The sequence below is a fragment of the Citrus sinensis genome, chromosome 3 (assembly GCF_022201045.2).
Source record: "Citrus sinensis cultivar Valencia sweet orange chromosome 3, DVS_A1.0, whole genome shotgun sequence".
NCBI classification, from domain to species: domain Eukaryota; kingdom Viridiplantae; phylum Streptophyta; class Magnoliopsida; order Sapindales; family Rutaceae; genus Citrus; species Citrus sinensis.
Genome location: NC_068558.1, coordinates 33,802,042 through 33,829,205, shown reverse-complemented (window position 1 = coordinate 33,829,205; position 27,164 = coordinate 33,802,042). Strand labels below are relative to the sequence as shown.

The 27,164-nt window shown below is 37.0% G+C and overlaps 4 protein-coding genes across 5 annotated transcripts; 1 reads left to right on the top strand and 3 right to left on the bottom strand.

Moving 5' to 3' along the window:
• Positions 1-362: 362 nt before the first annotated feature.
• Positions 363-2,638, bottom strand: LOC102617769 (2-alkenal reductase (NADP(+)-dependent)-like). Its single transcript, XM_006478484.4, has 5 exons — positions 2,331-2,638; positions 1,646-1,823; positions 1,320-1,486; positions 1,090-1,172; positions 363-929 (listed from the first exon to the last, which is right to left on the bottom strand). The coding sequence occupies exons 1-5, from the start codon at positions 2,568-2,570 to the stop codon at positions 557-559; spliced, it is 1,041 nt and encodes a 346-aa protein (XP_006478547.2). The 5' UTR covers positions 2,571-2,638; the 3' UTR covers positions 363-556.
• A 1,592-nt stretch (positions 2,639-4,230) lies between these two features.
• Positions 4,231-6,315, top strand: LOC107174404 (uncharacterized). The gene is made up of 2 exons (XM_052435987.1): positions 4,231-4,939; positions 5,183-6,315. The coding sequence occupies exons 1-2, from the start codon at positions 4,231-4,233 to the stop codon at positions 6,313-6,315; spliced, it is 1,842 nt and encodes a 613-aa protein (XP_052291947.1).
• Positions 6,316-14,568: 8,253 nt separating this feature from the next.
• Positions 14,569-17,613, bottom strand: LOC102618046 (2-alkenal reductase (NADP(+)-dependent)-like). 2 transcript variants are annotated; one of them, XM_025098897.2, is made up of 5 exons: positions 17,179-17,613; positions 16,633-16,834; positions 15,717-15,883; positions 15,525-15,607; positions 14,569-15,380 (listed from the first exon to the last, which is right to left on the bottom strand). In XM_025098897.2, exons 1-5 carry the CDS (start codon positions 17,401-17,403, stop codon positions 15,002-15,004), a joined length of 1,056 nt encoding a protein of 351 aa, XP_024954665.2. In that variant the 5' UTR covers positions 17,404-17,613; the 3' UTR covers positions 14,569-15,001. The 2 variants fall into 2 exon arrangements, with proteins under 2 accessions (XP_024954665.2, XP_006478548.2); XM_006478485.4 differs by having other exon boundaries at positions 16,660-16,834; positions 17,179-17,607.
• Positions 17,614-23,445: 5,832 nt separating this feature from the next.
• On the bottom strand, positions 23,446-25,435 carry LOC102616685 (2-alkenal reductase (NADP(+)-dependent)-like). The gene is made up of 5 exons (XM_006478483.3): positions 25,125-25,435; positions 24,599-24,773; positions 24,199-24,365; positions 24,018-24,100; positions 23,446-23,940 (listed from the first exon to the last, which is right to left on the bottom strand). The coding sequence occupies exons 1-5, from the start codon at positions 25,350-25,352 to the stop codon at positions 23,562-23,564; spliced, it is 1,032 nt and encodes a 343-aa protein (XP_006478546.2). The 5' UTR covers positions 25,353-25,435; the 3' UTR covers positions 23,446-23,561.
• Between the last annotated feature and the right edge of the window lie 1,729 nt (positions 25,436-27,164).

Sequence of the window (27,164 nt, the reverse complement as noted above, 5' to 3'; positions counted from 1 at the left end):
ATCATGCATGAGCGTGACGGTAAAGCCAATCGGGGACTTAACCTCTAACGGGGACTTATTTGTATTATTAATTTATTAATGACGATTGAGAAGGAAGAATCAAATGAATGAATAAAGACATATTATTAAGTTAATTTTGTACAGAGGAATGTCTCTTTTTAGTTTTTCATAAAACAAGTGTGTACTATTCACAGCTTTAATTTTACTATAATTTAATGGCTGTAATTTGTTCTTCATTAATCTTGATCCTGGACCACCTGTCCTTACAAAGACACAATTGATATTTTAATATTTATCAATGAGGTATCCTAAAAGATACTTTGATCTTATCCCTCAAATGTTCCAATCATTATCTCAATATCTTGGAAAAGAAAAAAAATTCCTTCAATGCATCCACTTAAGTTCTTGTCTGAATCCAAATTATTTGACACTTCACACACAGAACAATCCAATACAATTACTAAACGAGGATAGTTCATATTAACACATGTAAACATTTTTAACCGGACAATGGATTCAGTCACATATTCCCAGCTCATCCATATTGGCTTTTGTATTAAGCAACTGCAACTAGCTGCTTGCCGACGTTCCGGCCAGTGAAGAGCCCGACAAGGGCTGCAGGAGCATTCTCGAGTCCTTCGGCTATGTCTTCCACATACACCATCTTTCCTTCTCTGATTGCAGGAATGACCAGTTCCAAGAATTTCGGATAGAGGTGATAGTAATCACCAGCTAGAAATCCTTCCAGGCGAATCCGTTTCCCGATCAGTTGCTCTAAGTTGTGTACGCCTTCAGGTTTTTCCAGGTTGTACTGCGAGATCATACCGCATACCGCAATGCGGCCCCGGAGCCTCATGTTGAGTAGCACTGCGTCCAGCATCTTTCCCCCAACGTTTTCGAAATATATGTCGATTCCTTGAGGGAAGCATCTAGGAAATTTTTAAAGCAAAATCAGATTTCTATTTGTCCTGTTTTTTGAAAACAGAGACACTGATGAAGTTACGTTTTTGGGCTCAACTCACACACTTCAACCAAAGCTCTGTAATATTAAAATGAAATATTAGAGTTGAAACGTTTGTTGCATCTGACCTTTTGAGTGCTGCATCCAAGTCTGGCTCTTGCTTGTAGTTAAAAGCATCATCAAATCCAAACTTGTTCTTCAACAAATCGACCTTATGTTGAAAAAATAGTCAAAAAAAATTATTGACCTCGCTAATGATCACGATCAAATATCGATGCTTAGTTAGAACATAAAGCATGTAAAATTCTGCTAGAAGGCACGGTGCTATATTTACAACTTAAGAATGTTATAACAGCACCTTTTCTTTGCTTCCAGCACTTCCAACAACATAGCAACCAGCCAATTTTGCAAATTGGCCAACAAGCTGACCAACAGCTCCAGATGCTGCAGATACATAGACGTACTCACCTTTCTTCGGAGAGCAAACTTCGTATAAACCAGCGTATGCAGTCACACCAGGCATACCTAGAATAATCAAATTCCCAACAATCAGCATTCCTTCAGTAAATGCCTTCAATTATAGACTACCGGGCAAAATGGACAATCGCTGGCAAAAAATCAGAAAGCATTTAAGCAGCCTATGTACTGATATCACTATAAGCAAAACTTAACCAAAATCATTACCAAGGATTCCAGTATAGTATGAAAGGGGCACATCTGTATGCTGAATTTTAATCAAAAGCTGTGGGGCTGTAACGAGACTGTACTCCTCCCACCCGGTGGAGCCCCAAACCAAGTCATCTTTTGCATAATTTGGATGTGTAGAATCCAAAACTTTAGCTACCCCATAACCATTTATAGGCTGCATAAATTTAACAGCACAAAGTCACCATTACTAAGAAATAATGTAAACCAAATATTGGTTCTTTAATTCCATCAAGTGCATAAATTGACCTCAACTTCCCTTTTTCCTGCATGATTCATGATCATGATTACAATTTAACCGAAAGATTCCCATACATGACAAGCTTGAGTTAGGATCCTCTCTTGATTGGATTATTGATCTGAGCTTAGTTTCGATCGTCTTATAAGGTTGTGGTTAGTAATTGTTAGACAAGAATACTGTATGAATCTACATACAATCTCAACCAAAAAGATTATAAACATGCATGTGGACACCAGATTTTAAAAAATGAGCAGAGCTTATATCAGCAATAAATCCAAATTCTGATTGAATTACTACATATCATTAATGACAGTTACAGCACCAAAATTGTGTTCACATTCCAAAACCGTAAAAATGAACTCAGAAACTCACCAAAACTTAAACCAAATGGAAAAATCAAGAGATGGGTCGTGATGAACTAACCTCACCAGGATGGAATGAATCAACAAAAGAAGGTCTATCAAGCTTGCTCATACGCCATCGCATGTAAGGATCACAAGAAAGATAAAGATTCTTCAAAAGCACTGTGTCTTTTGAACCCTCTGCTACCTTCAGCTTTATTGATCCACTTGTTATCTTCATGTCTGATTCTTTTGGAAAACCTGTCACATAGTTGCTCAGAATCACCCGCTTATTGCTCACAGCTTCTTGTTCAGCCGCCATTGTTTCTCAGTTTTTTTTCTCTGGCAGGAAAATCAGAATTGTTTGCAGGGACAGTGAGGAGGAAAGTTGAGGATCATAAGCATTTATTGGCTGGGTCCCATGTGTTTTTACATGACGACACCTTTTGTATTATTGTTCCACAGTTTTTATGAATATCATTAACAGTTTTTAAACTTAACTGTAATGTTTTTTTTTTTTCATATTAAGGCCTCTTGCCATTTAGATTGTATAGATATAATTTAAAAATTACAGTATTATAGTGTTTCGAAAATATTTATTATTGTGACTTAAAAATTAAAATTATTTAATATATGTTGATGCTGAAATTTGCTCGTCCTTTGTCTGATCAGATCTTTACACCAACGTTTGTGTAGTCAATAATGTGGATGTCAATCTCTTCTCGCTTCAACAATTGCTTTAGTCCCTGAAGTTGGAATTATCCTTCCTTCTCCCACTAAGCCTGCATTCAAAAAAGTGGATCAGAGACGCCGATGGTTTTACCGGCGTAAACCCTCCTATGCCTAAGTTAGCACAATGTGTTTACGGAAAAACAGTACAATCAAGATTCGATAAGTTGCTTATAAGTGGCTCGCAGTTTGTGCTAAAAAATGGCCTGGTTTAAATTTGGCAGAGTTTTCCCTTTTCTCAATTTTTCTCCCCCTTTCTTCATTGGTTTCTTTCTCTTTTATAGTCATTGTCCCACGTTTCCGTTTACCCTTCATCCCCCCTCTATCTCGGGTAGTGGCAACACCCATGGGATTCCAACTGCTACATCGTGGGTAAACGTGGGACACTGTATCTCTCTCGACGGTTCTGGGCATAGCGCAACTGTCGTGATTTCGTGAGATCGTGTTCCCGCTTTTTGGGGAATGGGTATCTGCTCGGTATTTGTTTCTGGTCGGTACATTCCTCTGGCTTATATTCATCTCTGGTTGGCCCTTGCTCGTAGAAGACTCATTATCAGTGTTCTGCTCATACCATTTGGCTGAGGTGATCCATGCCGGGGTGGAAATGATGGCATGACTGAGCTGGTGCTTTTATTTATTTAACACCAGTCTCACAGTTTCTGGTCTTGCGAGTGAAACGAGTTAAGAGTAGAAACTGATAGTCAAATCTTACCGATCCGGGGAACTCCTCATCTGGTCTTCTGTTTACTGAGATGGACCTGAAGTTCCATTTCTCGTCTAGGGAGATTCCGACCTGAGCATGGGCCTTTATGAGCATGTCCATTGCATATTTGGGCTTGTGTTTCGCCTGGCCTCTTATAACGGTTAGTGACGTGGCATCTCCAGACTCTTCGTATTTGAAATTTGAAATGACGGGCTATCCATCCTCGATATACGGTGAATGAGCTGGCACTCCTATCACTCAAACGCTTCCATTTCCCCTTTTTTCGTTTCAAATCCCTAAACTAAAGTCACCCTTGTTTTGCTGTTCGCTTTTCTGCTGTGAGACAACTCCTTCGAACTTCGTTCATACTTTCCGCGTCTGGGATCTCTATTTGCTGGGTCTTTTCTCCGTCGCAGCAATACTATCAGTGCTAGTCTATTCTAGGTATAGCATTTAACCTCTTTTCTGGTTGTTGTTGATTGGGTTCTGTGTTGCCCCTTTTTGTATCCGTGTACTCGGGCTTACTTTGGTTTTCTTTTGAGATTTTGATATGTCGAATCGGAGAAGGAAGTTAATTGCATATGAGAGTGATGAAGAAACAGAAGATTCAAACCTTAACTTGTCAATACCCACTGATTTTCTACATCCTTCTAGTAGTGTAGGCCCCTCTCATGGTAAGGATACCCTTGAGTACCCACGTCTCCTGACCACTTTACATTCCCCTGTCTTAGAACTTGTGGGAAACCGTGGTGGACCAGCTTCGGGCTTTGGTGAAAACCACAGTTCTGAGAGGGCTGGGGTTCTTAAGGAAGTGGGTGAGGGCGATGAGAGTAGTACCGAGCCGAGCAGGCCCTCTAGGAGGAGAAACCTTGGTCACAGGATGGAAGCAGATGCATACCCCATCAATTATATTACTTGTGCTACCACCCAAACTGGCCTATTCAAGCTTAGAAACCTCTACAATATCCCTGAGGAGGTTCTCCTTGTGATCCCTGGGAAAGGTGACGTCCTTAGTCGGCCCCCGAGGGAGTACGTGACAATGCACGTGGAGAGTTTCAAGTTAGGGGCTTGGTTACCCCTTCAACCTTACTTTGCTAGGATATTAGGTGGCATGCATCTGGTTCCAGGTCAGCTTCATCCTAACGGGTGGAGGGTTCTCTCAGTTATGTATGTGCTGTGGGAGAGATGCGAGCTGGAGGAGCCCTCCCTTGCTGAAGTAAAACACTTGTACCAGCTAAGGAGTAGCCCAAGGGAAGCAGGTTGGTACTACTTCATGTCGAGCTCTGCAAAGAGGAAGCCTATCACTGGCTTTCCTTCCTCCTGTAAAAATTAGAAAAATAAATTCTTTTTTGTGGGAGGAAATTGGTGTCCAGCAATCCACCTGCTTGGTGGTGATATTCACCTTCCAACGCGTTTTGTCAAACCAGGTCGTTCATTTTTCTACACACTTTACTTCTCTGATCGTTACTTATTGGGTTCTTTAACCTTATTTGTCCTTTCAGAGTCGCGGGGTCTGATCAACAATCTCAACGATAAACCGTTGCTCCAAGTGGAAACTGCTCTGGTGAACGTGTCTACCTGTCAAGACCTCCTGCCATCCACAAATCTCGTCGGGTCATGCTTGGTGGACGTAGTTGTTGGGATGGACAATAAGGTCCTCAACGCTATGACGAGAAAAAGTGGTCAGGATTTGGGCAGCTCCAGCAACCCTCCTTCTCCTCCGAAGAAAGCCATCGTTGGTCTTTCCAAGGCTCATGTTCCTGCTGTGCCCCCTCCTCCACCTCGTAAGAGCGGTGGGGAGAAAACTTCCGACAAGAGTCCTGAAGTCAGTATTCACTCTAGAGACCGATCCACTCCTCTTCCACCTCGGGATCAGGGCGACTATTTGACTCCGTACCAAAGGGATTATGGGAAGTCAGTGGAACCAAAAATGGTCAAGGACATTGAGAGCATGAATCTCAGTGAATTGGCTGGTTCTGTCCAGAGGGTCTCCTTCAAGCTGGCTACTCTAGTTTCTTGTTACAAGAATAGGTCCACGTGCCATGAGAGGAGGCTTCAAGCTGACAATCAGAATTTGAAGAAAAAAGTTGAATCTGCTGATCGCTCGAAGGAGAAGCTAGTTGAGCTGAACAAGCAGATCACGGACTTGGAGGAGAAAGTTGCTGTTGCTGAGTCTACCTCCTCCAAACTTAAGGGTGAGTTGGGTGACCTAAAGTCTGATCTTCAGGCTACTCAAAGTGAAAGGGATACTTTGAAGACCGCCCTTGAGGGAGAAATCAAATCTCTGAGTGAGCAGTTGGCTGAGGCGAAAGGCAAATCTGTTGATGTGGACGATCGGCTGGATGCAGAATATGACTCTGGGGTTACTTTTTGCTATAAACGCATCATGTCTGTGCTTAAGGAAAAATATCCCGAGCTGGACATGAGCAAGCTAGAGGCTGGAGTGCAGAGATATATGGCTGAGGCCAACCAGGTGGAGGCTCCCTTAAGAGGGGTGCAGGCGGAGGAAGCAGGAGATCGTGCTCCTGAAGTTGGTCAAGGGTCGGTGCCTCCTCCCCCCGACGTTGCTGATCCTCCTCTCCCGGTGATTGCTGATCCTTCACCTGTTAAGGCTGCTGATCCTCATAACCTTTAGACTTATTTTTGTATAAATTCTGAACTTTCCTTTGTTTGCAATCGTTTGAACGCTTATAAATTCTTGGATGTTTATCTACTGGCTTTCTTGTCTTGGTTTTGCTTGTGAGTAGTTTCTACAAATCCCCTTTGCAATTTTGTTTGATTTTTCCTGCGGGTTCTTTAGTGGACTGAGCAGGAATTGCTGGTCCTTGAGGCGACCAAGTAGGAATAGGCATTTGCTTGCCTCAGTACAATTTTGTAGAATTACCTGCTGGTCCTTGCGGCGACCGAGCAGGAATAGGCACTTGCTTGCCTTAGTAAAATTTTGTAGAATTACCTGCTGGTCCTTACAGCGACCGAGCAGAAATAGGCACTTGCTTGCCTTAGTAAAATTTTATAGAATTACCTACTGGTCCTTGTGGCGACCGAGTAGGAATAGACACTTGCTTACCTGGGTAAAATTTTATAGAATTACTTGTTGGTCCTTGCGGCGACCGAGCAGGAATAGGTACTTGCTTGCCTTGGTAAAATTTTATAAAATTACCTGCTGATCCTTGCGGCGACCAAGCAGGAATAAGCACTTGCTTGCCTTAGTAAAATTTCGTAATAATGTCTGCTGGTCTTTCGTTGACCGAGCAGGAGCAGGCACTTACTTGCCTTAGTAGAATTTTGTAAAATTGCCTGCTGGTTTTTCGTCGATCGAGCAGGAGCATGCACTTACTTGCCTTAATAGAATTTTGTAAAATTGCCTGCTGGTCTTTCATTGACCGAGCAGGAGCAGGCACTTACTTGCCTTAGCAGAATTTCGTAAAAATTACTTGCTAATCTTTCGCTGACCGAGCAAGAGCAGACACTTACTTGCCTTAGTAGAATTTCATAAAAATTGCTTGCTGGTCTTTCGCTAACCGAGCAGGAACAGGCACTTACTTGCCTTAGTAGAATTTCATCTGGTAAAATGCCATCGCGAATGTATGCGAGAATCGGGTCCACTTAGGATTCTTCAGTGCTTACTCTCATTACCTCTACTTCCTCCCCTATACTCGGCGAGGACCGCACCTCTAGTGGAACTGACTTAGGTAACTTTGGATCTGCAATTGCAGCCATTCTAGCCAACATATCTGCTCGGTAATTCTCATTCCGAGATATCTGTTTTACCTCTACATCTTTGAAGAGTCCAATCATATGCTTTGCCTTCTTCAAATAAAACCACATCTTCCCTTCCCTTGCTTAGAACTGATCACTGAGTTGATTGCAAACTAATTGGGAATCTGCTCGGATTTCTACTCTTTCTGTTCTTTGTGTGTGTGCCAGTCCGAGCCCAGTGATAAAGGCTTCATATTCAGCTTGTTTGTTTGTGAGTTGAAATTCAAGTTTCACTGCATACGTTATTTCGCTCCCTTTTGGATTTCGTATTACAATTCCTGTTCCGGACCCTTGTTCACTACATGACCCGTTAACCATTACCAGCCACACCCCCTCTGGTTTCTCCTACTCTATTGGTTGTTCCTCCCGAATCTCTTCCTCTGGTTCGGCACGGTTAACCATAAAATCGACCAGGGCTTGGGCTTTAATTGCTCCTCGGGGCCTATAGGATAGGTCAAATTCACTCAGCTCCACGGACCATTTTACTAACAAACCAGATGTATCTGATTTTTGGAGCATTTGTCGAAGGGGTTGGTCAATCATCACAACTATCAGGTGGGCCTGAAAATATGGTCGGAGTTTGCGTACTGCCGTTATTAGAGCCAGCGCCCATTTCTCCATCAGTGGATACCTGGTTTCTGTGTCAACCAGGGCCTTACTTGTGTAGTATACCGGGTGTTACTTTCCTTCTTCTTCCCTAACTAATACCGAGCTGGTAGCCTATTTAGAGATTGCTAAGTACAAAAACAGCTGGTCACTCTCTTTCGGAGTTGATAGTAACGGGGCGCGGGTCAGATATTCCTTCAGCTGCCCAAATACTTCCTCGCATTCTGATGTCCACTCCATCTTTCTCCCTTTCTTTATAGTTTGGAAGAAAGTGTGGCATTTATCTATGGCCCGCGAGATGAATCGGTTCAACACTGCCAATTTTCCTGTAAGGCTTTGCACCTCCTTAACTGTTCGTGGGGACCTCATTTCTGTCACTGCCCGTATTTTTTCTGGGTTAGCCTCGATCCCCTGGTGGCTTACCAGGAATCCCAAGAACTTGCCCGAGCTGACCCCGAATGCACATTTGTCTGGGTTCAGCTTCATTTCGTACTTCCTCAGCAATTCAAAAGTCTCTTCTAGGTGCTTCACATGATCCCTCGGTTCTTTGGACTTTGTGATCATATCATCCACATACACCTCCATAGTGTGATCAATCAATGGTTTGAAAATCTTATTCACCAACCTTTAATAGGTAGCTCCTGCATTTTTTAGGCCGAAAGACAATACCTTGTAGCAAAACAAACTCATGTTAGTTATAAAGGTGGTGCTTTCCTCATCCTGCTCGTCCATGGGTACCTGGTTGTATCCAGAAAAGGCATCCATGAAGCTGAGCAGATTGTGACCTACTGTTGAGTCCACCAATTGATCTATCTTTGGTAAGGGAAAACTGTCCTTCGGGCATGCCTTATTAAGGTCTGTGAAATCCACACACATTCTCCATTTCCCGTTGGCCTTCTTTACCAGTACTACATTGGAAATCTACTCCGGGTACTTGGCCTCCCTTATAAATCATGCTTTCAACAGCTTTTCCACCTCAGCATTTTTGGGCTTGTACATTTCCTGGTTAAAGCACTTCCTCTTCTGCCTCACCGGCCTCGCCCCCTTTTTGATTGCCAACTTGTGGTAAGCTACCCTGCGATTAATTCCTGGCATGTCCTCGTGAGACCAGGCAAATATATCTGCATGAGACTGTAGGCACTTTACCAGCTCGCCTTTTACTGCCCCGGCCAATCCTGATCCGATCTTAACCACTTTACTCGGGTTACTCTTGCTCACCACAATCTCTTCCATTTTCTCAACAGGTTCTTGACGACCCTTTTTAAAATCTCCTCGGTTATCTAGAGAGGTAACCTGTAATATTTCCTTGGCTGCTGTAACGTAACAGCTCCTCACCATTCTCTGGTCACCTTTTACCACGCCTACAACTCCGTTGGTTCTGTATTTTAATGCCAGATAATGCGTAGATGTAACGCATTGGCTTATTCTCATGAAAGGTCGTCCTAGTATCTTCTGGTAAGGGCTTCTCTCTTCCACCACGACAAAGTCAAGCATCATTGTTCTTTTAAACGGCTTTGATCCTACAGTAATCGGGAGCCCGATGATCCCCATGGGGGTTAATCGTCCTCCTCCAAATCCTTTCAAGGATGTATTCGTCCGCTTCAATTTTAAGTCTGAAATTCTCATATCATCCAGGACCGATTTAAACAGTATGTCAACCGAGCTGCCCGTGTCCACCAGTACTCGTTGTAATTTTGTACCAGCCACCATTGCCTTAATCACCAGTGCATCCTCATGAGGGTATAAAACACCCTCTTCGTCGTCTTCTGTCCACATAATGAGAACTTGCCTCATTTTCGCCCTCTTGACTGCTGGCAAATTGAAAAACACTTCTTTGCTGGTCATGGCATACCTCGCATAATTCTTCCGTGCCCTATTCGAATCCCCAGCCAATGTTGGCCCTCCTGCTATCACACAGATAGTGGGCTGTTCACGCTCCAGGCTCCTCTCAACTTTTTCATCCTGCGTGTACTATGACTCAATGACGGGGGACACTCCGTCAACATACTCATCTAGGTATCGATTCCTCACCAAATCCTCCACCTGGATCTTTAGGTCACGACATTGGCTGATAGTGTGATCATGAGTGCCGTGAAATTTACAGAATCTGCTCTTATCCCGTCGGTGAGCAGGTTTTGTTATAGGGGCTGGAGGGTACGGCATGTCTCGTCCCTCGATCCTCTCATACAACTCCTCCATAAGGACTTTTAACGAGGTGTATTGTCTATATGCCAAGCTCTGGTCAATCAGCTGGACTGCTCGGCTATCATGAATATCGTCCAAAGCTGATATTGAAGGTAGCTGATTTGGTCGTCCAGTTCTGGAGTTGGCTGTATGTAGTGTTCTGGGAGCGTTGTGATAAGGATGGGTAGCCAACTGCCGGAATTCTCGTTGCCCCTTCGGGAATAGGGGGCGCGGGGGCTGAGCTCGACTGTATTGGCACTGTTGCGGTCTCTGAGCCATGGGGTAAGGGCGAGCCGGAGCTAATATTGCACCCATCATTAAAGATTCCCTAGCTCGCTTTCCCGACCTGCTCCCACTTGGGGTTCTCCTTTCCTTTCGTCTCAGCTCCTCCAGATGTTCACTCTTTATCCTTGCCGATTTTTCCTCTTCGATTTCAATATCTCTCCTCGCCTGCTCATACCCCGCCAAATAATTCTGCACCAGGGGTCTTCTCAGGTTATACCATAGCCGGCCTATCCTCACACCCTCTTTTAATCCCCTCAACGCTTGCGGGTGATTGAAAGCTCCCAAATCTAGCACGGCCCGGTGGTATCATTTTAAAAAATCCCGAAGGGATTCTTATTCCTCCTGTTTCATCCCCATCAGTTCCATCATATCATCCTCTAGGACCACTGCTTCTCGGAACTGCTCGACCAACTCTTGGCACATCTGCTCATACCCTTTAATACTTCCTCGTAACAGCTTGCGGTACCATTCTCGGGCTCGTCCCTCTAGTGTCAATGAGAACACCCTGCACCTCTGAACTGGTGTCAACCCCTGCACACCCATCATGTCGTTGAAACGTTCAATATGCATCAGTGGGTCACTTCGCTCGGAGTATTTGAGGTCGGGGAAGCGGAAATCTCTTGGGATTACAATGCCCATGATCTCGGTTGATAACGGAGACTCTTCATTTAGTATTATCCTCCAGCTCAGGGGCTTTCTCTTGTTCTGAATCTCCTCCATTACCTGCGCCAATCTGCGCACCTCTCCCTCCAACTCTACAGCACAGTTAGGGTCGCGCATAGCTATCTGATCTCGTTCCTACTTGGCATTCTGCAACCACTGTCTGTGCTCTCCTTCATCAACACTGGCCCCTCGGCCATCAATTTCCAGCACCCGTCCGGGGCGAGGTTGGTCCCTCCCTTTATCCACGCGCTCTCCTGAAACCCGACCGGTACTTTTATGGGGGTGCACCCCATGAGGTTGGTCCATCGGTGGAGGGATTTCCTCGACTTTATGCCTCCGGAGGCTGGGCTCTGCTCCAACTTCATCTCTCCCCACGGGGGTTTTACAATCCCTTCTTTGCTCATCCCTCAGCTCATACAGTATGGCCGTGAGAGATTCCATTTGTTTCTCCATCCACTCCAGTCGATCTTGCATCATCCTTTCTCGAGCTTCATTCGCAATCTCCCGGAGAGTGATTGTCTCAACAGTCTCATTGTCATCCCTTAAAGCATCCTTCCTTGACGCATCCATATCCAACTGTTCGCTGCTTCTTCGGTAACTATTAATTTGGTGGTAGCTTTTTATTCAACTCCCCACAAACGGCGTCAAAATGTTGATACTGAAATCTGCTCGCCCTTTGCCCGACCAGATCTTTACACCAACGTTTGTGTAGTCAATAATGTGGATGTCAATCTCTTCTCGCTTTAACGATTGCTTTAGTCGCTGAAGTTGGAATTATCCTTCCTTCTTCCACTAAGCCTGCATTCACAAAAGTGGATCAGAGACGCTAGTGGTTTTACCGGCATAAACCCTCCGATGCCTAAGTTAGCACAATGTGTTTACGGGAAAATAATACAATCAAGATTCGATAAGTTGCTTATAAGTGGCTCGCAGTTTGTGCTAAAAAATGGTCTGGTTTAAATTTGGTAGAGTTTTCTCTTCTCTCAATTTTTCTCCCCCTTTCTTCATTGGCTTCTTTCTCTTTTATAGCCATTGTCCCACGTTTCTGTTTACCCTTCATCCCCCCTCTATCTCGGGTAGTGGCAGCCCCTATGAGATTCCAACTGCTACATTGTGGGTAAACGTAGGACACCGTATCTCCCTCGACAATTCTGGGCATAGCACAACTGTCGTGATTTCCTGAGATCGTGTTTCCGCTTTTTGGGGTATGGGTATCTGCTTGGTATTTGTCTCTGGTCGGTACATTCTTCTGGCTGATATTCATCTCTGGTTGGCCCTTGCTCGTAGAAGACTCATTATCAATGTTCTGCTTGTACCATTTGGCTAAGGTGATCCATGCTGGGGTGGAAATGATGACATGACTAAGCTGGTGCTCTTATTTACTTAACAATATATATGAAAAACTCATAATAAATTTATTATTTTATTAAAATTATTATTTTAAAATCATATTTATTATAGAACGCTGCTACTTAACCCGATTTTAAATCCCGCGCCCCGAATTTAAAACGCACTGTTTTAATTAAATTAAAAACAGTGCGTTTAACACGTCACCATATGAGAACAGGTCCCGCTTCCTTCTAGCTTTGCTGCCGTTGTTACGTGACGAGTCAGTGTCTCTCTGTTTGCATATAAAGGCTAAGAAAATCTCAGTTCTTTTGTCACCCATTGAAATCAGACTAAGTAAACACAGTGACCAACAAAATGGCCACCGCCGCCCGCAGCTCTAGTTTTTTTTTTAATTTGTTCTTCAAATCTTTTTCCAAAACCTAAATCCGGCCAAGACGTGGCAATGGAAACAATAAAAGAAACAGTTGAAACAGAGAATGAGATACGCTTGATTAGACGAAGAGGAAGAGAAAGAAGCGTCACCATATGAGAACAGCAACGGCGGTGGGCCATCCTCGTCTTCTTCATCCATGCCGACTTTAGCCACAATCAAAGAAGAAGAAGAAAAAGAGGAAGGCGCTGTTGATGATGAACTTGTCGGTGGCGGATCGTTGCCAAAGCCAATGGAAGGATTAAACGAGGTGGGTCTACCGCCGTTTTTGAGGAAAATATATGAGATGGTGGAGGATCTGGAAACCGAACCGGTTGTTTCTTGGATCAACAGTGCAACTGAGGAAAGCAGGAAAAATGACAGTAAGAGAATCAACTCTAAAGAAATTAGGAGCTGTCCACTTCAAATCTGGTGTTGTTAATGAACATTTTGAGGTCACAAAATTTGCACTACTGGAAACAATAAAGGAAGCAGTACCAGAGATATGGTCACCAGAAATGAAGAGTGCCTGGTCTGAAGCTTACGATCAATTGGTTGCAGCCATTAAGTTAGAGATGAAGCCCTCCTCTTAGAGTTTCCTGAACAAATTTATCTTCCCTTGTAATATTAAAGAATTTCAACAAGAGGATTGTTTATTTGTTAATCTTTGCATTGGTACCCATGTGTGTTTCTTATGCCTTTTTGTATTAATCACTTGTGTTCAACTCTTAAATCTTAATAATAAAAGTTTGTTCCTAATATTTGCATTTAAATATTAACATGTGTGTTAGATGATTTGCCTCTTTGATTCTGTTCTTTCATTCCCGTGCATCTATCCAACTATACTGATTAGTCCTAAACTGGTTTCAATGCTCTTAACAAGGAAAAGCTTCAAAATAAGCTCTTCTTTTTTAGTTGTAAGTGTGTTCTCTTCTATTGTGTTATTAATGGATCGGTGAAAAGGGCTAACAATTCTTCTGGAATGTGTTTGCACTATGTATAACAGCAGTAAATGAACTCAAAAGATTAACGTATAATGAAGTTTGTTGTGTTTCATTTATATCATATTTGTTCTTTTCTATTGACAGTGATCGAGTTGAAAGAAAAGCAGGGGAAGAAAAAATGGACAACATCCAAGAAGCATCTCATGGCTTTAAGCCGGTAAAAATTTCGTGCTTCTAATGTTTTCTTGCTGTCGAATTCTTGAATGTAGAAGTTCAGCAGTCAATTTTCACGAACCAGTTGGCGTTTTGCAGCTTGGAAGCTCTGTACTTGAGGTTTTGCAGTTTGCAATTTGCAGTCTGCAGATTGTAAGTTCTGAGCGGAGTGTTATGGTTCACGCTTGCGCAAATAGAAGGATAAAGAGAATGCTCACGTGCTGCACAGGTAGAATTAAAAGGAAAATGATATCAAACCTGTCATGAATATCAAACAGTGCCTAAGCTTTTTTTTAACACATTTAGTTACTTAAACCTGTCGTGAATCAAATTCTTTGACCACAATTTATCAAAATGATGATTGTAAATTTAATTCAATAAACATAATCAAATCTTGACCATTCAGTAAAAAGATTTGTTTGATTTCTCAACTTACTACTAGTTCTGTATTAATTTCAAAAGAATTTCTAAAATATAAACCATAATAACATAAGTAATTTAATAAAAAAAATTAAACGTTTTAAATAAGAAATTTGGTTCCATGTCTCCATCAATACAATTTCTTGTATTGTACCTTTCTCCTAGAGAGGACATAAAACCAACAATTTGTATGCTCTTTCTTTGTGGCTGTCATATTCAGCACATTGCACTAACATTTATTTATATTTTTGAAACCTTGCTAATCATCCATTAAGGATTCTTTTGGCAGCAGTTGTGCAGCAGCATCATTCAAACTGCAACTACAAGAAGGAGATAGGCTAGCTGCTTAATTTCCAATATTTGATTCAGCAAACACCATGAAACTTGCACTCATTTGATTGTTTTATAAAGCAGTATGAGCAGCATTCTCTCTTTCACATTGAAGTTTGTGTCAAAGGGTAAAAGAACATGCAACACTAACTTATTCTTCATTCAGGAGCAACTGCAACCACCTGTTTCCCAACATTCCGGCCAGAGAATAGACCGATGAGAGCAGCCGGAGCACTCTCGAGACCTTCAGCCATGTCTTCGACATATACAATCTTCCCTTCTTTGATGTGAGGAATGATCATTTCCAGAAACTTTGGATAGAGGTGATAGTAATCGCGAACAAGAAATCCTTCCATTCGAACCCGTTTCGTAACAAGATACATCAAGTTGTGTACACCTTCAGGCCTGTCAAGATTGTACTGTGAGATCATTCCGCATACAGCAATGCGACCATGGATTTTCATGTTGAGTAGCACTGCATCAAGCATTTTTCCGCCAACATTTTCAAAATATATATCAATGCCTTCAGGAAAGTACCTGTCAAAATGTTAAAGCATTGGCATGGGATTTAAAGACCAAGATATTTCAAGTAAATGATCAGAGAACATAACATATTGGTGAAAAAATGAATCTCATCCTTCATCAACGTTGCATCAAGCTAACGCATTTATTGATACTAACCTTTTCAATGCTTCATTCAAATCAGGTTCTTCTTTATAGTTGAATGCCTCGTCGAACCCAAACTTGTTCTTCAGTAGATCAATCTAGGTGTTGAAAACCATAGAAAAGGCAAGATCATGAAAAATTCATTTTTAAGTTAAATGTTTGAAAGTAACATAGGAAACAATCAAGTACTTCTCATAGATTACATACCTTGTCTTTGCTTCCAGCACTTCCGACGACATAACAGCCCAACAACTTCGCAAACTGACCAACAAGCTGACCAACTGCACCAGATGCTGCTGATATGAAGACACACTCTCCTTGCTTAGGGGAGCAGACCTCATAAAATCCAGCATAAGCAGTCATACCAGGCATACCTATCAATTTATAAATTTATATCACTTTGAACCGACTTTGATCATTGACCCCAGTACAGCCGAATGTCATAACTAAATGGCTCAATCATTTAGAATATTAAATATAGAATCTTGTTTCACACTTCTATAACAAAGAGAAAAATATAGTATGGACTCTGTTTTGTTCTTTGTAACAAATAACTTTTTGGAGTCCATAAAACAGAGGTCTTGTTTGCTGAGGCAACAGATGTCCAAGTATTCTAGGTGCTCAAGTGGGCATTGCGCTCTTTGTGACTCTCCAATTAACACTCTCAACTCACAAGCCATCAAAGCAAAAGACATCGCCAATTTCCAGGTAAAAAATGTAATTCTTGGCTTACTCACAGAACCAGAAAACGCGACAAGAACTAACTAGCTGGAGTGTGTTGCTCAGAATATGGCGAAAATGCTGAAATTTTGGACTAGGCAGAAGGAGACACGTCTATTAAACTGAACAAAGGTACACTCTATTTGCAGTATTAACATTTGCAAGGATTAAACTCTCATAGCAAAGTTTTGTAATGAATAAATTTGCCAATTTAGCAACATATCCATAAAAAAGGGGGAAAAAAAGAGTTAGTACATTCAAGTGTTCAAAAGAAAAGGGTCCCAAAAATTCAGGTACAATTCTATGTTTCCATAAGACATGCAAAAACTCCAAACGCAATGTTCTACTTCACATTGAGATATCAAAAACATTTCAGATGAACAAAAAAACATAACCGGCTTACATAAATTGCTGCAAACAAAAAGTTTACCGAGGATTCCAGTATAGTAAGAAAGAGGCACATCTGTATGTTGAATTTTAAACAACTGTGGAGCGGTAACAAGACTATACTCTTCCCACCCAGTCATTCCCCAGACCAAGTCTCCTTTCTTGAACTCTGGATTCTCCGAATCCAAAACCTTAGCCACCCCATATCCACTGATGGGCTGCATGCATTCATCAAAATTTCAGTGTCACCAATTCAATTTCAAGCACAAGTACCTCACGCAACATACTCCAAGTAAAAGAACAAAAGGAAAACTATAATTTTCCTGTCTAATGTTAGAGTATGATCAAAATATAAGTTTAACCCATAAAATTAAATTCATTGGTACACATCTAGAATTTCGAAAATCATGTAAGTTAACTCTCTTGAACCCTAATCTAAGCAGAGTTAAAACTCTAGACATCTTATATTATCATTGCTCGAGATTTTACTAGTTGAACCAAACAGCACCCACCCAATAATAAATTTTCTATAGCAAAAGAGTGGCTTTGAGAGTGCACTAACCATGCCGGGTTTAAAGGATTCAACATAAGATCCTTTGATGTTGGTCATTCTTGGTCGCATGTATGGATCACAAGACAAGTACAGGTTCTTTAAAAGAACCCCATTTGAACCTTTTGGCACCTGCAGTTCTATGGAACTTTCGGTCATGTACATGTCTGTTTCTTTTGGGAAACCAGACACATAGTCTTTCAATATCACTTGCTTGTTCCTCACCATTTCAGGCATTTCTTGGTCCCTTTCTCTTCCCGTCTCTTTAGGCTAATGGGAAACGCAGAGGAACTCTATCTAGCAAAGCAAAGTAGATGCGTAGAGGTGAGTTTTGTTTGTTTATGGGATGAAACCGAAGCAATTTGAATTGAAAGAACTGTTAAAAGCATTCGATGGTGACAAGGCAAAAAAGAGGCTCTGTGAATTCTCCAATGTGAGCGGTGGGCTGGCCTTAAATTTCATGCAGGCCTTGTCATGTCACACTGTACAAAGCAAGATCTGCAAAATCAAATTTTATTCTTTTTTTCATTTTGAGGGGATTTCTTTTTTTCCTTTTCTAGTGGGCCAAGTCCTAAATGGCTAGATATTTTTTCTATAAATGATAAATATTAGCATATATGTTATATCTATATATTCTTTTATTTTGTCACATACTCAAGTGAGAAAGATATTTTTCCATAGATAATAAATGTTAGCATATATATTATATTTAATATAAAAATTTGTCATACAATCTGATCCTCGCTGTATTGATCATCATTCTATGTATTGAACCAACCAGTGACGCCGTTTTTTTTATTACTATTTTTCTTTACCCATGAATAGTAAAAAAGTAAAAATACTAAAATTCATCAGATAAATGAAAATTTCAAGGAGTAATTGTTTTAAAGTAATAGGATAAGAAGTTATGGAAATGAAGAAAAATGATAAAGTTAAAAAGACACATTATCGGATCTTCGATGAGTTATGTCCTAGCTGCTTTAAATTTACGTCGGCCACTTCGCATTATTAGTGCGACAGATATTTAGAGTCAGGCCTAAAATTTTTCATTAACTTAGACAAAATTATGAATTTATTATGTATATTTGTATGAATGTTAGTACATATGAAAGAATTAAAAAGTGAATTCATGATTTGTGGATATTAAAAATTGAGTACTGTACACAAAATAACGATGCGGTAACGTTAGAAGCCGCTTAAGTGGGACCAAATAAAAAAAAATTGAAAATCAAAATTAGGCCTCGGAGGAGAACCCATTACGGTAATTAACCTCTACTATATTCAAAATAACGATGCGGCCTTGGTCGAAGTGGTGGGCTGCTGCCCTCACAAGCGTGTGAGGGCAGCGGTTCAAGCCCCCACAAAAGTATTGTGGGGGCTAAATGTTCTTAATATGTATAAATCCTTCTCCCTTACGAAATGCGAGTAGAGCATGGACATCTCTCTTTTGTGAGAGGTTATTTGTCTAGGCATGTACTTTACAGAATTCAATGTAATAATGTAAATCTCAATCATGTATATCTGATTGTAAATATCAGTGTAATATATCTGCTATAATAGCAGTTGTTGTAAATATTTATGTAATACAGTAATCTGATGTGTAATCAGTATTCACAAAAAAAAAACCTCTACTATATTCTTTTTACTAAATATTAGTGGGTAAAACTAATCTATAAGATCAATCAAATCTCCAACCCCAGGCTGGCAGTTTGGACTCGTGAATGTGCCGTGAATATGAATATTATTTTTGAAATTTAAAATCCAGAAATTGGGAGCAGAAGATATTTATTTGTATTTTGTAGTAGCTGACACAATTATAGCGTGGAAGGTGGCTTGATGGCCTTTCTCTAAAGACACTTTATTGAGAATCTATGTAATCTAATGATTTTTTTGGCTTTATAAATAGTTGAAGATTGTTGTATAATTTGGTTATATTTAGCACTTAAGATTGAATTAGACTAAATTATTAAGATTTGACTGGATTAAATTAAATTGAATTAAGTTGGATTATATTTTATAGTCTTTTGTTTAGTACAATATCAAATTAGATTATATTAAATTATATTTAAATAATATTAAATAGTATTTAAGTTGATATTTTAATACAAATATCAATTATCCATGAAATTTTATAATCATAATTAAAATAAATTTAAAAAGCAATTACTAGGAAAATTAAATATATTACAAATAAGTTATTGGGTAGTCATGATATAATAAACAAATTAAATATTTAATTAATTTTTATCAAATATTTTAAAATATTATATAAAATCAATTAATTAATGGCATTAGTAATTTTCATGATCATTTTTAATATTATATTAGTGATTATTAAATTTAATACAATCAGATAATACAATAAATACTTAAACATTTGATTCTATCGATTAATTATTAAATGTACAAGTAATGAAAATTTAATCTCAAGAGTTAGAAGAAGTAAACGTACCAATTTAATTAGCTCATAGATAATAAATAAAAATAAATTTTAAGTAAATCATAATAGAAAAATTAATCAATCAATCAATATTAGGTGTAAATAAAAAAAAAGATACAAATAAAAATCTCATAAATGGACAACTTTTTTCTTTAATCTTATTCCAACTAAACTCATGTGTAAATTAAGATTATTAATCCCATGATTTTAGGATTAAATTTAAATTTAGTCCGCCTTAATCCAATCCAACTAAGCTTGTCAAATATGGGATAAAAATTTAATTCCAAAATTAGTCCAATCCCATACTTAATCCTAGCATTTAAACATGGCCTTTGTGTTTAGACTTTAGCATTAAAAATACCTTAACTTGAGTACGGGGCTTATTTGACTTTATTTTCAAGAATTATAATTGAAAATGAGAAGTAGAAATTGAAAAACTTGGTGGCGTTTGTTTTTTTATCTGAAATCTGAATAGACATGAATTAGTCTGAATTCTGAATAGATCTGAATGTCTGAATCTGAATAATATGTTTGTTTTTTCGTCTGAATCTCGGAAAATAAGTATTAAGTTGTTTTTTTTTTCAACTTAAAAAGCTGAAAATATGTACTTTTACATTTGTATCCTTATTAAATTTGAATGTCAAATAAATAATATATTAAATACCACACTATTTTAACATTTATAAGTAAAACTATATTCAAGTGAATAAATAATTATTTTGAAATTTTAATATATAAAATACCATAAATTTCAAATTTTATCGTATATATAATATAAGAAAGAAAAAATATGGATATTTTTATGTGAGGTAAATGTCTATGAGTGAGTTTTGGGATAGACATGAAAAATAAATTATAAAGCAGGGATATTTTTGACATTAGCAAGTAATTGACTTAATTCAGATTTCTCCATTAAGTAAAAAGCCAAAAAAATTAGCTTATTTTATTAAGTCAAAATTATCAAAAAAGTCTTATTAAGTTATAAAAACAAACACCTCTAATTAACTTAATTAATTAAGTTAAGTCACTTTAAGTCATTAAGTTAAAAAACAAACGCCACCTTAGTTGTTATTCTTGATTTCGTTTAAGCTTCTTAATAGATGGATAAGGATTTAATTTGGATTTTTTTTTATATGGTCCTATTTAATTAAGTGGCTTCTAAACGGCACCGTATCTTTGTTTTTTGTAATGTTGTACAACCATTTGTGTGTAAATAGCATTTTCCTTGAAAGTTTGATTATAAATTTATTTTATTTGTGAACTTGTTTCTTTATTGGATTTGAATTTTTATGTTTGAATTATTAGTTTTGAAATGTATTGGCGTTTTTAGATTTTTGTAGCATGATTTTTTTTTTTTTTAAAAAAAGAGTTCCACAAGGGATGCCAGAGCATTCTCGTGGCCTTCAGCCAGTGGCGGACCCAGAAACTAAAATGAGGGGGGGCTTAGTTCAAAAAATTTTATTTAACTTATATTTTTTTAATGTTCACTCGAATACATTTTAAGTCTTATAAACTCAAATTTTATTACTTTTTTTTAAAATTCTAAATAATAATAGTAATAAATTATTATTTTTAAATGCGTGAAAATATCATTTTTTGAAGTAGTAATTTAAATGCATGAAAATATTATTTTTCGAAATGGTTTCCACAAAATATTTTAAAAAATAAAATAATGTGGCTAATGGGATTTGAACCAAAGTTTTAACATCATTAAATAGCATTCTTACCATTGAACCACAAGTTTTTTAATATATGAAAAATGTGTCCAAATTGTTTTATCTAATTTTTTTCAGAAAGGGATTCAGGTACATTTAAAAGAAAACTTAATAGTTCAGGGGGGGCTGAAGCCCCTCTTAGACCTTAATTTGGTCCGCCCATGCCTTCAGCTATGTTAATATTGAGTAACTACAACTCGTTGATTTACAACTAAGGGCATGTTTGTTTCATTATATTATGGGGGTATTAAAATACTATTCACATTAAAACAATACCAACCTCACAGTCGTGCTTAGCTGCATTAGCTTTGCCTTTTTTTTTTTTTTTACTTTTGACTTTTGCTTTATAATAATAATAAAAAATAAATAAATAAATATTGTTTTTTTAATTTAATATGATATTATATAATATTTTTTACATTATAATTATTAATATAAATTAATAAATAAATAATTTATTATTCAATAATATTATATTATATTTTAATTTTTACATTATAATTTATTAATAAATTTACAATTTATTATAACTAATAATAAATATTTTAAATATGAATAAATATGAATAATAGTCATTTAAAATTAATAATAATATAAAATATTAATACAATTTAAATAAATTAGTATAATATAAAATATTAATACAATTTAAATATATTAATATAATATAATATGTAATTTAAATTAATCACCAAAAAATCAATACAGTACAGTGTAGCATCAAATATTGTATAGCATTGTTATAATATAGTGGTAATGCAATACAACATAATACAATATAGTGTGTCAAGCGCATCCTAAATGCTTTAAGTTGTGTACGTTCTCTGAATATATCACTTCACCTTCAAGGAATTTTAACAGTTATTTTTTTCAATTAATGTTTTACTTCACACCAATTTAAAATCATATTGTTAATAACGTTAATGAAATGAGTAATAATATAACAACAAACTCTTGTACAAATTTATTTTGTACAAACTGATGTTGCATGATAAAATTAGTTAAATTAAATATCTCTTGGCCCACTTAATCTATTTTTATGATTTTGTATTTTCATTCAACTAATGAATTAATGTTAAATCAGTTTGTACAAGATAAATTTATACAAAAGTGACATGACAAATTCTTATACAAATTTATTTTGTACAAACTGATGTAACATGATAAAATTAGTTAAATTAATATCTCTTGGCCCACATGATCTCTTTTTATAATTTTGTATTTTCATTCAACTAATAAATTAATGTTAAATCAATTTGTACAAGATAAATTTATATAAAAATTTGTGCATGTATCATCACTCGATAAAATATTGCATTTCGAAGAGTATTTAAGGAATTTCATTAATCCAATTCTAAATAAAACCTTTTTAATAATAGGAAAAATTATGTTTTTGAAATAAAAACAATATCGATCCCACAAAATTAAAAAGTAACTCAAATGCAAAGAAAAATTAACAGTAACATTTAAATAAAGGAAAAATTAACATATTGTTGACAAAGAAAACAATTAAACCAGATATTAATTTACTTAATTAAAAATAATTATCCACCAATATACTATTAGCATTAATGACTCTACCGTAATTACTAATTTTTGAGGTGACAACGCGAGCTACTGTATCATTTTTTTTTTTTTTTTTTTCATAACTACTTACTCCCCGGAAGAATAGTTGAATATAATAATTTGATGTATTATGTAGGTACGTCTGATTAAATTGTTACGTTAGAAACCAAAAATGGGCCGACCCAATGAATTGGGCTTGTTTTGGATTCAAACCTAGCCCACCACATCCATATATGGGTTGAGTTCAATTTACATTCTAAGCCCACAGTCTCTAAAAATTGTTTTTCATTTTTTTTTAATTTTTTATTTTCCTAAGTATCTCTCTTAAACTAATCATATATATATATATGGCAAATGCTATGTTACAATTAATGTAACATACACACTCAACAACAACCACACAAATTGTGTGGGTCCATCATTTGTGTGGTTGTTGTTGAGTGTGTATGTTACATTAATTGTAACATAAGAGCTCCCTATATATATATATAGACCGCCCTTAGCAGTAAATTGGTCAGCACTTTTAGCATTATCAACCCAGCAAGCAACCACTCTCCACATCGAGTTTATCAAATATAATAAAAGTTACACTCAATTCACGAGGGTAACCATTTTATTAAATAAATGGACAAGACTCGAGGGTAGAAACATGATGCAAATAAACAAATCCTTCTTCATTCAGAAGCAACCGCAACCACCTGTTTCCCACGATTCCGGCCAGAGAACAGGCCGACGAGAGCTGCCGGAGCGCTTTCAAGACCTTCAGCCGTGTCTTCAACGTATACAATCTTTCCCCCCTTGATGTGAGGAATGATCATTTCCAGAAACTTCGGATAGAGGTGATTGTAATCCGAAACAAGGAATCCTTCCATCCGAACCCGTTTCGAAATAAGACGCATCAAGTTGTGTACGCCATCGGACTCGTCGAGGTTGTACTGGGAGATCATTCCGCACACAGCAATTCGACCACCGACTTTCATGTTGAGCAGCACCGCATCGAGCATTTTCCCACCCACGTTTTCAAAGTATATGTCGATGCCTTCAGGGAAGCACCTGTCAAATTGGAAATGTTATTTGATTTTCAGGTTCACAAGAATGTCTTTTAATTTATAGTCTGCTGATATACTAACCTTATCAAGGCTGCATTCAAATCAGGTTCTTCTTTATAGTTGAATGCCTCATCGAACCCAAGCCTATTCTTAAGTAGATCAACCTTAGCGTTCAAAATCATAGAAAAGACAAGATGGTGAAAATTTTCATTATCTAAGTTGGATATTTTGAAAGCAAAATGGGAACAATCAATTTGCATACCTTGTCCTTGCTTCCAGCACTTCCGACAACATAGCAGCCCAATAACTTTGCAAACTGCCCGACAAGCTGTCCAACTGCACCAGATGCTGCGGATATGAAGACACACTCTCCTTGTTTAGGAGAGCAGACCTCATAAAATCCGGCATAAGCAGTCATACCAGGCATACCTATCAATTTGTGAATTTATATCACATGAAACCAGCTTTGATCGTTAACCCCATGTCAAAAGAAAAGAGTCGTTAGTGTAAAATTCAGATACAAAAACTCCAAATTGTATTCTTAGTTTCCAAAAACTATTTCTACTTCACATAGAGACGTCCAACATATTTCAGATTAATAAAAAAAGAAAGAAAGAAAGAAACAATTTTCTCACATAAATAGCTGCAAACAAACAGCTTACCGAGAATTCCAGTATAGTAAGAAAGAGGCACATCCGCGTGTGGAACTTTAAACAAATATGGAGATGTAATGAGACTGTACTCTTCCCAACCAGTCATTCCCCAAACCAAGTCTCCTTTCTTGAACTCTGGATTCTCTGAATCCAAAACTTTAGCCACCCCATTTCCACTTATGGGCTGCATGTATTCATCAAAACTTAGGTGTCACCAATTCAATTTCAAGCGCGAGTACTTCACACAATAAATGCGCCAATAACAAAAATAAACACCAGAAAAAAAAATTCCTTGCCTGAATTATGATCAAAATACAAGCTGAACCCTTGAAATTTTGATAACTTAATAACTTAACTTTAACCAAACTCCTCCCCATTGGAGTCTATTATATTACCCAAAAACTCTTGTAGAAATTCATCAGAAATCTTGCTAGACTAAATGCAATTTATCCAAGAATAAATTTTGTTAAAGCAAAAGAATGAGAAGCCATGGAAATGAAAAGAGTGGCTATGAGAGTCAGTGCAATATAATTACCAAGCCAGGTTCAAAGGATTCAATGTAAGATCCTTCCATATCTTTCGTCATTCTTGGTCGCATGTATGGATCACAAGATAAGTATAAGTTCTTCAAAAGAACCCCATTTGAACCTTTTGGCACCTTCAATTCTATCAGGCTTGTGGTTACATACATGTCTGTTTCTTTTGGAAAACCAGACACATAGTTTTTCAAGATCACTTGCTTGTTACTCACCATTTCAGCCATTTTTCTCTTCTTTTGGTGATAGGAGAGCTTTGTTTTGCCTTATTTATGGGATGAAATTGAAGACTTTTTTGAAGACTTGCAATTGGTCTTTCTTTTTAAAAAAATTTAAGATGGACATGCAATCACCGTAGTAGCTATTATTTTATAATTCTTTCAACAGCAAATCAAATCTACAATGAGCTGGGAATCTTGATCGCTTAGTATTGAATCATGCCGTTGACGCATTTAAATCTTAAATAAGCACCATCTCTTCCACGAGAAAGGATTCCATGCTGTAACTCTGTTATTATATATTTATTAATGACTCTGGCGAACACAGAGCTCCCACTTACGGCCACACAAAGTCCAGCTTGATTGCAAAACCGGCTCTCCTTTGGTCTTGGAATTTATACAGCATCAGTGAAGCCTGCAGGGTTGAGTTTGCCAAGCAAATAATTCACTAAAAGGTAATCCCTTCCAGGTTAGAATTCTCCGGTAACCTGACCTTATAATTTATTAAGTGATTGGTGGATATATAAATTAAAAAATAAAGGGAAATTTTCATTTAACCACCAAAAACTTCCAATATGTTCTCTGCACCACTTTTTTTTATTTATTTATATCAACTAGCTACTTTTTAACCAACACCGTTAAAATAATTTAAATGAAATGATAACTTTACCTCTAAATAAATTAAAAGACTATTTTATTTTATAAAAAAATTAAAAAACAAGAAAATTATAATTATAAAAATACTCCAAAGTTTAATAAAAAAAATCTCAAAATTAGAATTTTTATTTTTAATAAAAATCTAAAAAAAATTATAATTATAAAAATAATTACAAAATTTTGGGATTTAATAAAAATTCCCTAAATTATTAAAATTTTGGGATTTATTTTTTAATAAATAAATTCAGTCATTTTTATTTAAATTTTGCAAAATTATAATTTTTAATAAAAATTATTATTAAAATTTTGCAAATCTAAATTAAATAAAAATCAGTTGGGCACCTTTATTTGAGATTTATTTTTATTAAATTTAAGGGTATTTTTATAATTATAATTTTTTTATTTTTAAAGTTTTTGTAAAATAAAATGGTCTTTTAATTTATTTAAGGGTAAAATTATCATTTCATTTAAATTATTTAACGGTGTTAGTTAAAAAGTGGATAGTTGATACAAATTTAAAAAAAAAAAAGTGGTGCAGAGAACATGTTAGAATTTTTTTGTGGTTGAATGAATATAAGGTAAAAAAGAGGTGGTGCAGTGATAATTTCCCAAAAATAAAAGATAAATCTTCATCATATATTAATATTAAAGAAAATGTGATACAATATCTTTAAAAGATTAAGAGATCGCATATGAGGAAAGAATTTTAATCCCTTCCAAAACAATAAATTAAAACATTCATCTTCTTTAAATGAATTCAAAAACGAAATTTAATTTATTGCAACTTCAAAATTCTGTACAGAGGTGAAGAAACTTAAACAACTAACTTGACTTCAATTGTGCCACCTAAATTATGGCGGCCGGTTCACACTATGTAACACAAACTTAATTAAAAAACAAAATTCTCTGTTTCTATTTCTCTTTTAATTTTGAGGATTCTTTTTTTATTATTATTTAAAGTGAGAAGGAGATGGATATTTTCCATAAATAATAAACACTAGAATATACATATTTACAATTATATTCACATAAATTTGATAAACTTTTTTTTTTGGCTTCCTATTATAAGGTGAAATTTTATTTTATTTTATTTTTTCCCCAAGTGAAGGACGTCTAAAATGGGATAGATATTTTCCTAAATTATAAATGTTCTTGCAAACCAAC

Bases quoted from the DNA above. Each gene is read 5' to 3' on its own strand.
- LOC102617769 (XM_006478484.4), bottom strand. From the start codon at position 2,570: ATGGCGGCTGAACAAGAAGCTGTGAGCAATAAGCGGGTGATTCTGAGC. The intron at 1,824-2,330 runs GTTAGTTCATCA...AAATTTATGCAG, and splicing joins ATTCATTCCATCCTGGTGAG to CCTATAAATGGTTATGGGGT. The intron at 930-1,089 runs GTCAGATGCAAC...AAAATTTCCTAG, and splicing joins TTGGATGCAGCACTCAAAAG to ATGCTTCCCTCAAGGAATCG.
- LOC107174404 (XM_052435987.1), top strand. From the start codon at position 4,231: ATGTCGAATCGGAGAAGGAAGTTAATTGCATATGAGAGTGATGAAGAA. The intron at 4,940-5,182 runs GTTGGTACTACT...TTGTCCTTTCAG, and splicing joins GAGTAGCCCAAGGGAAGCAG to AGTCGCGGGGTCTGATCAAC.
- LOC102618046 (XM_025098897.2), bottom strand. From the start codon at position 17,403: ATGCCTGAAATGGTGAGGAACAAGCAAGTGATATTGAAAGACTATGTG. The intron at 16,835-17,178 runs GTTAGTGCACTC...GAATGCATGCAG, and splicing joins AATCCTTTAAACCCGGCATG to CCCATCAGTGGATATGGGGT. The intron at 15,884-16,632 runs GTAAGCCGGTTA...ATAAATTGATAG, and splicing joins TTTTGTTTGCAGCAATTTAT to GTATGCCTGGTATGACTGCT.
- LOC102616685 (XM_006478483.3), bottom strand. From the start codon at position 25,352: ATGGCTGAAATGGTGAGTAACAAGCAAGTGATCTTGAAAAACTATGTG. The intron at 24,366-24,598 runs GTAAGCTGTTTG...ACAAATTGATAG, and splicing joins TTACTATACTGGAATTCTCG to GTATGCCTGGTATGACTGCT. The intron at 23,941-24,017 runs GTTAGTATATCA...CCAATTTGACAG, and splicing joins TTGAATGCAGCCTTGATAAG to GTGCTTCCCTGAAGGCATCG.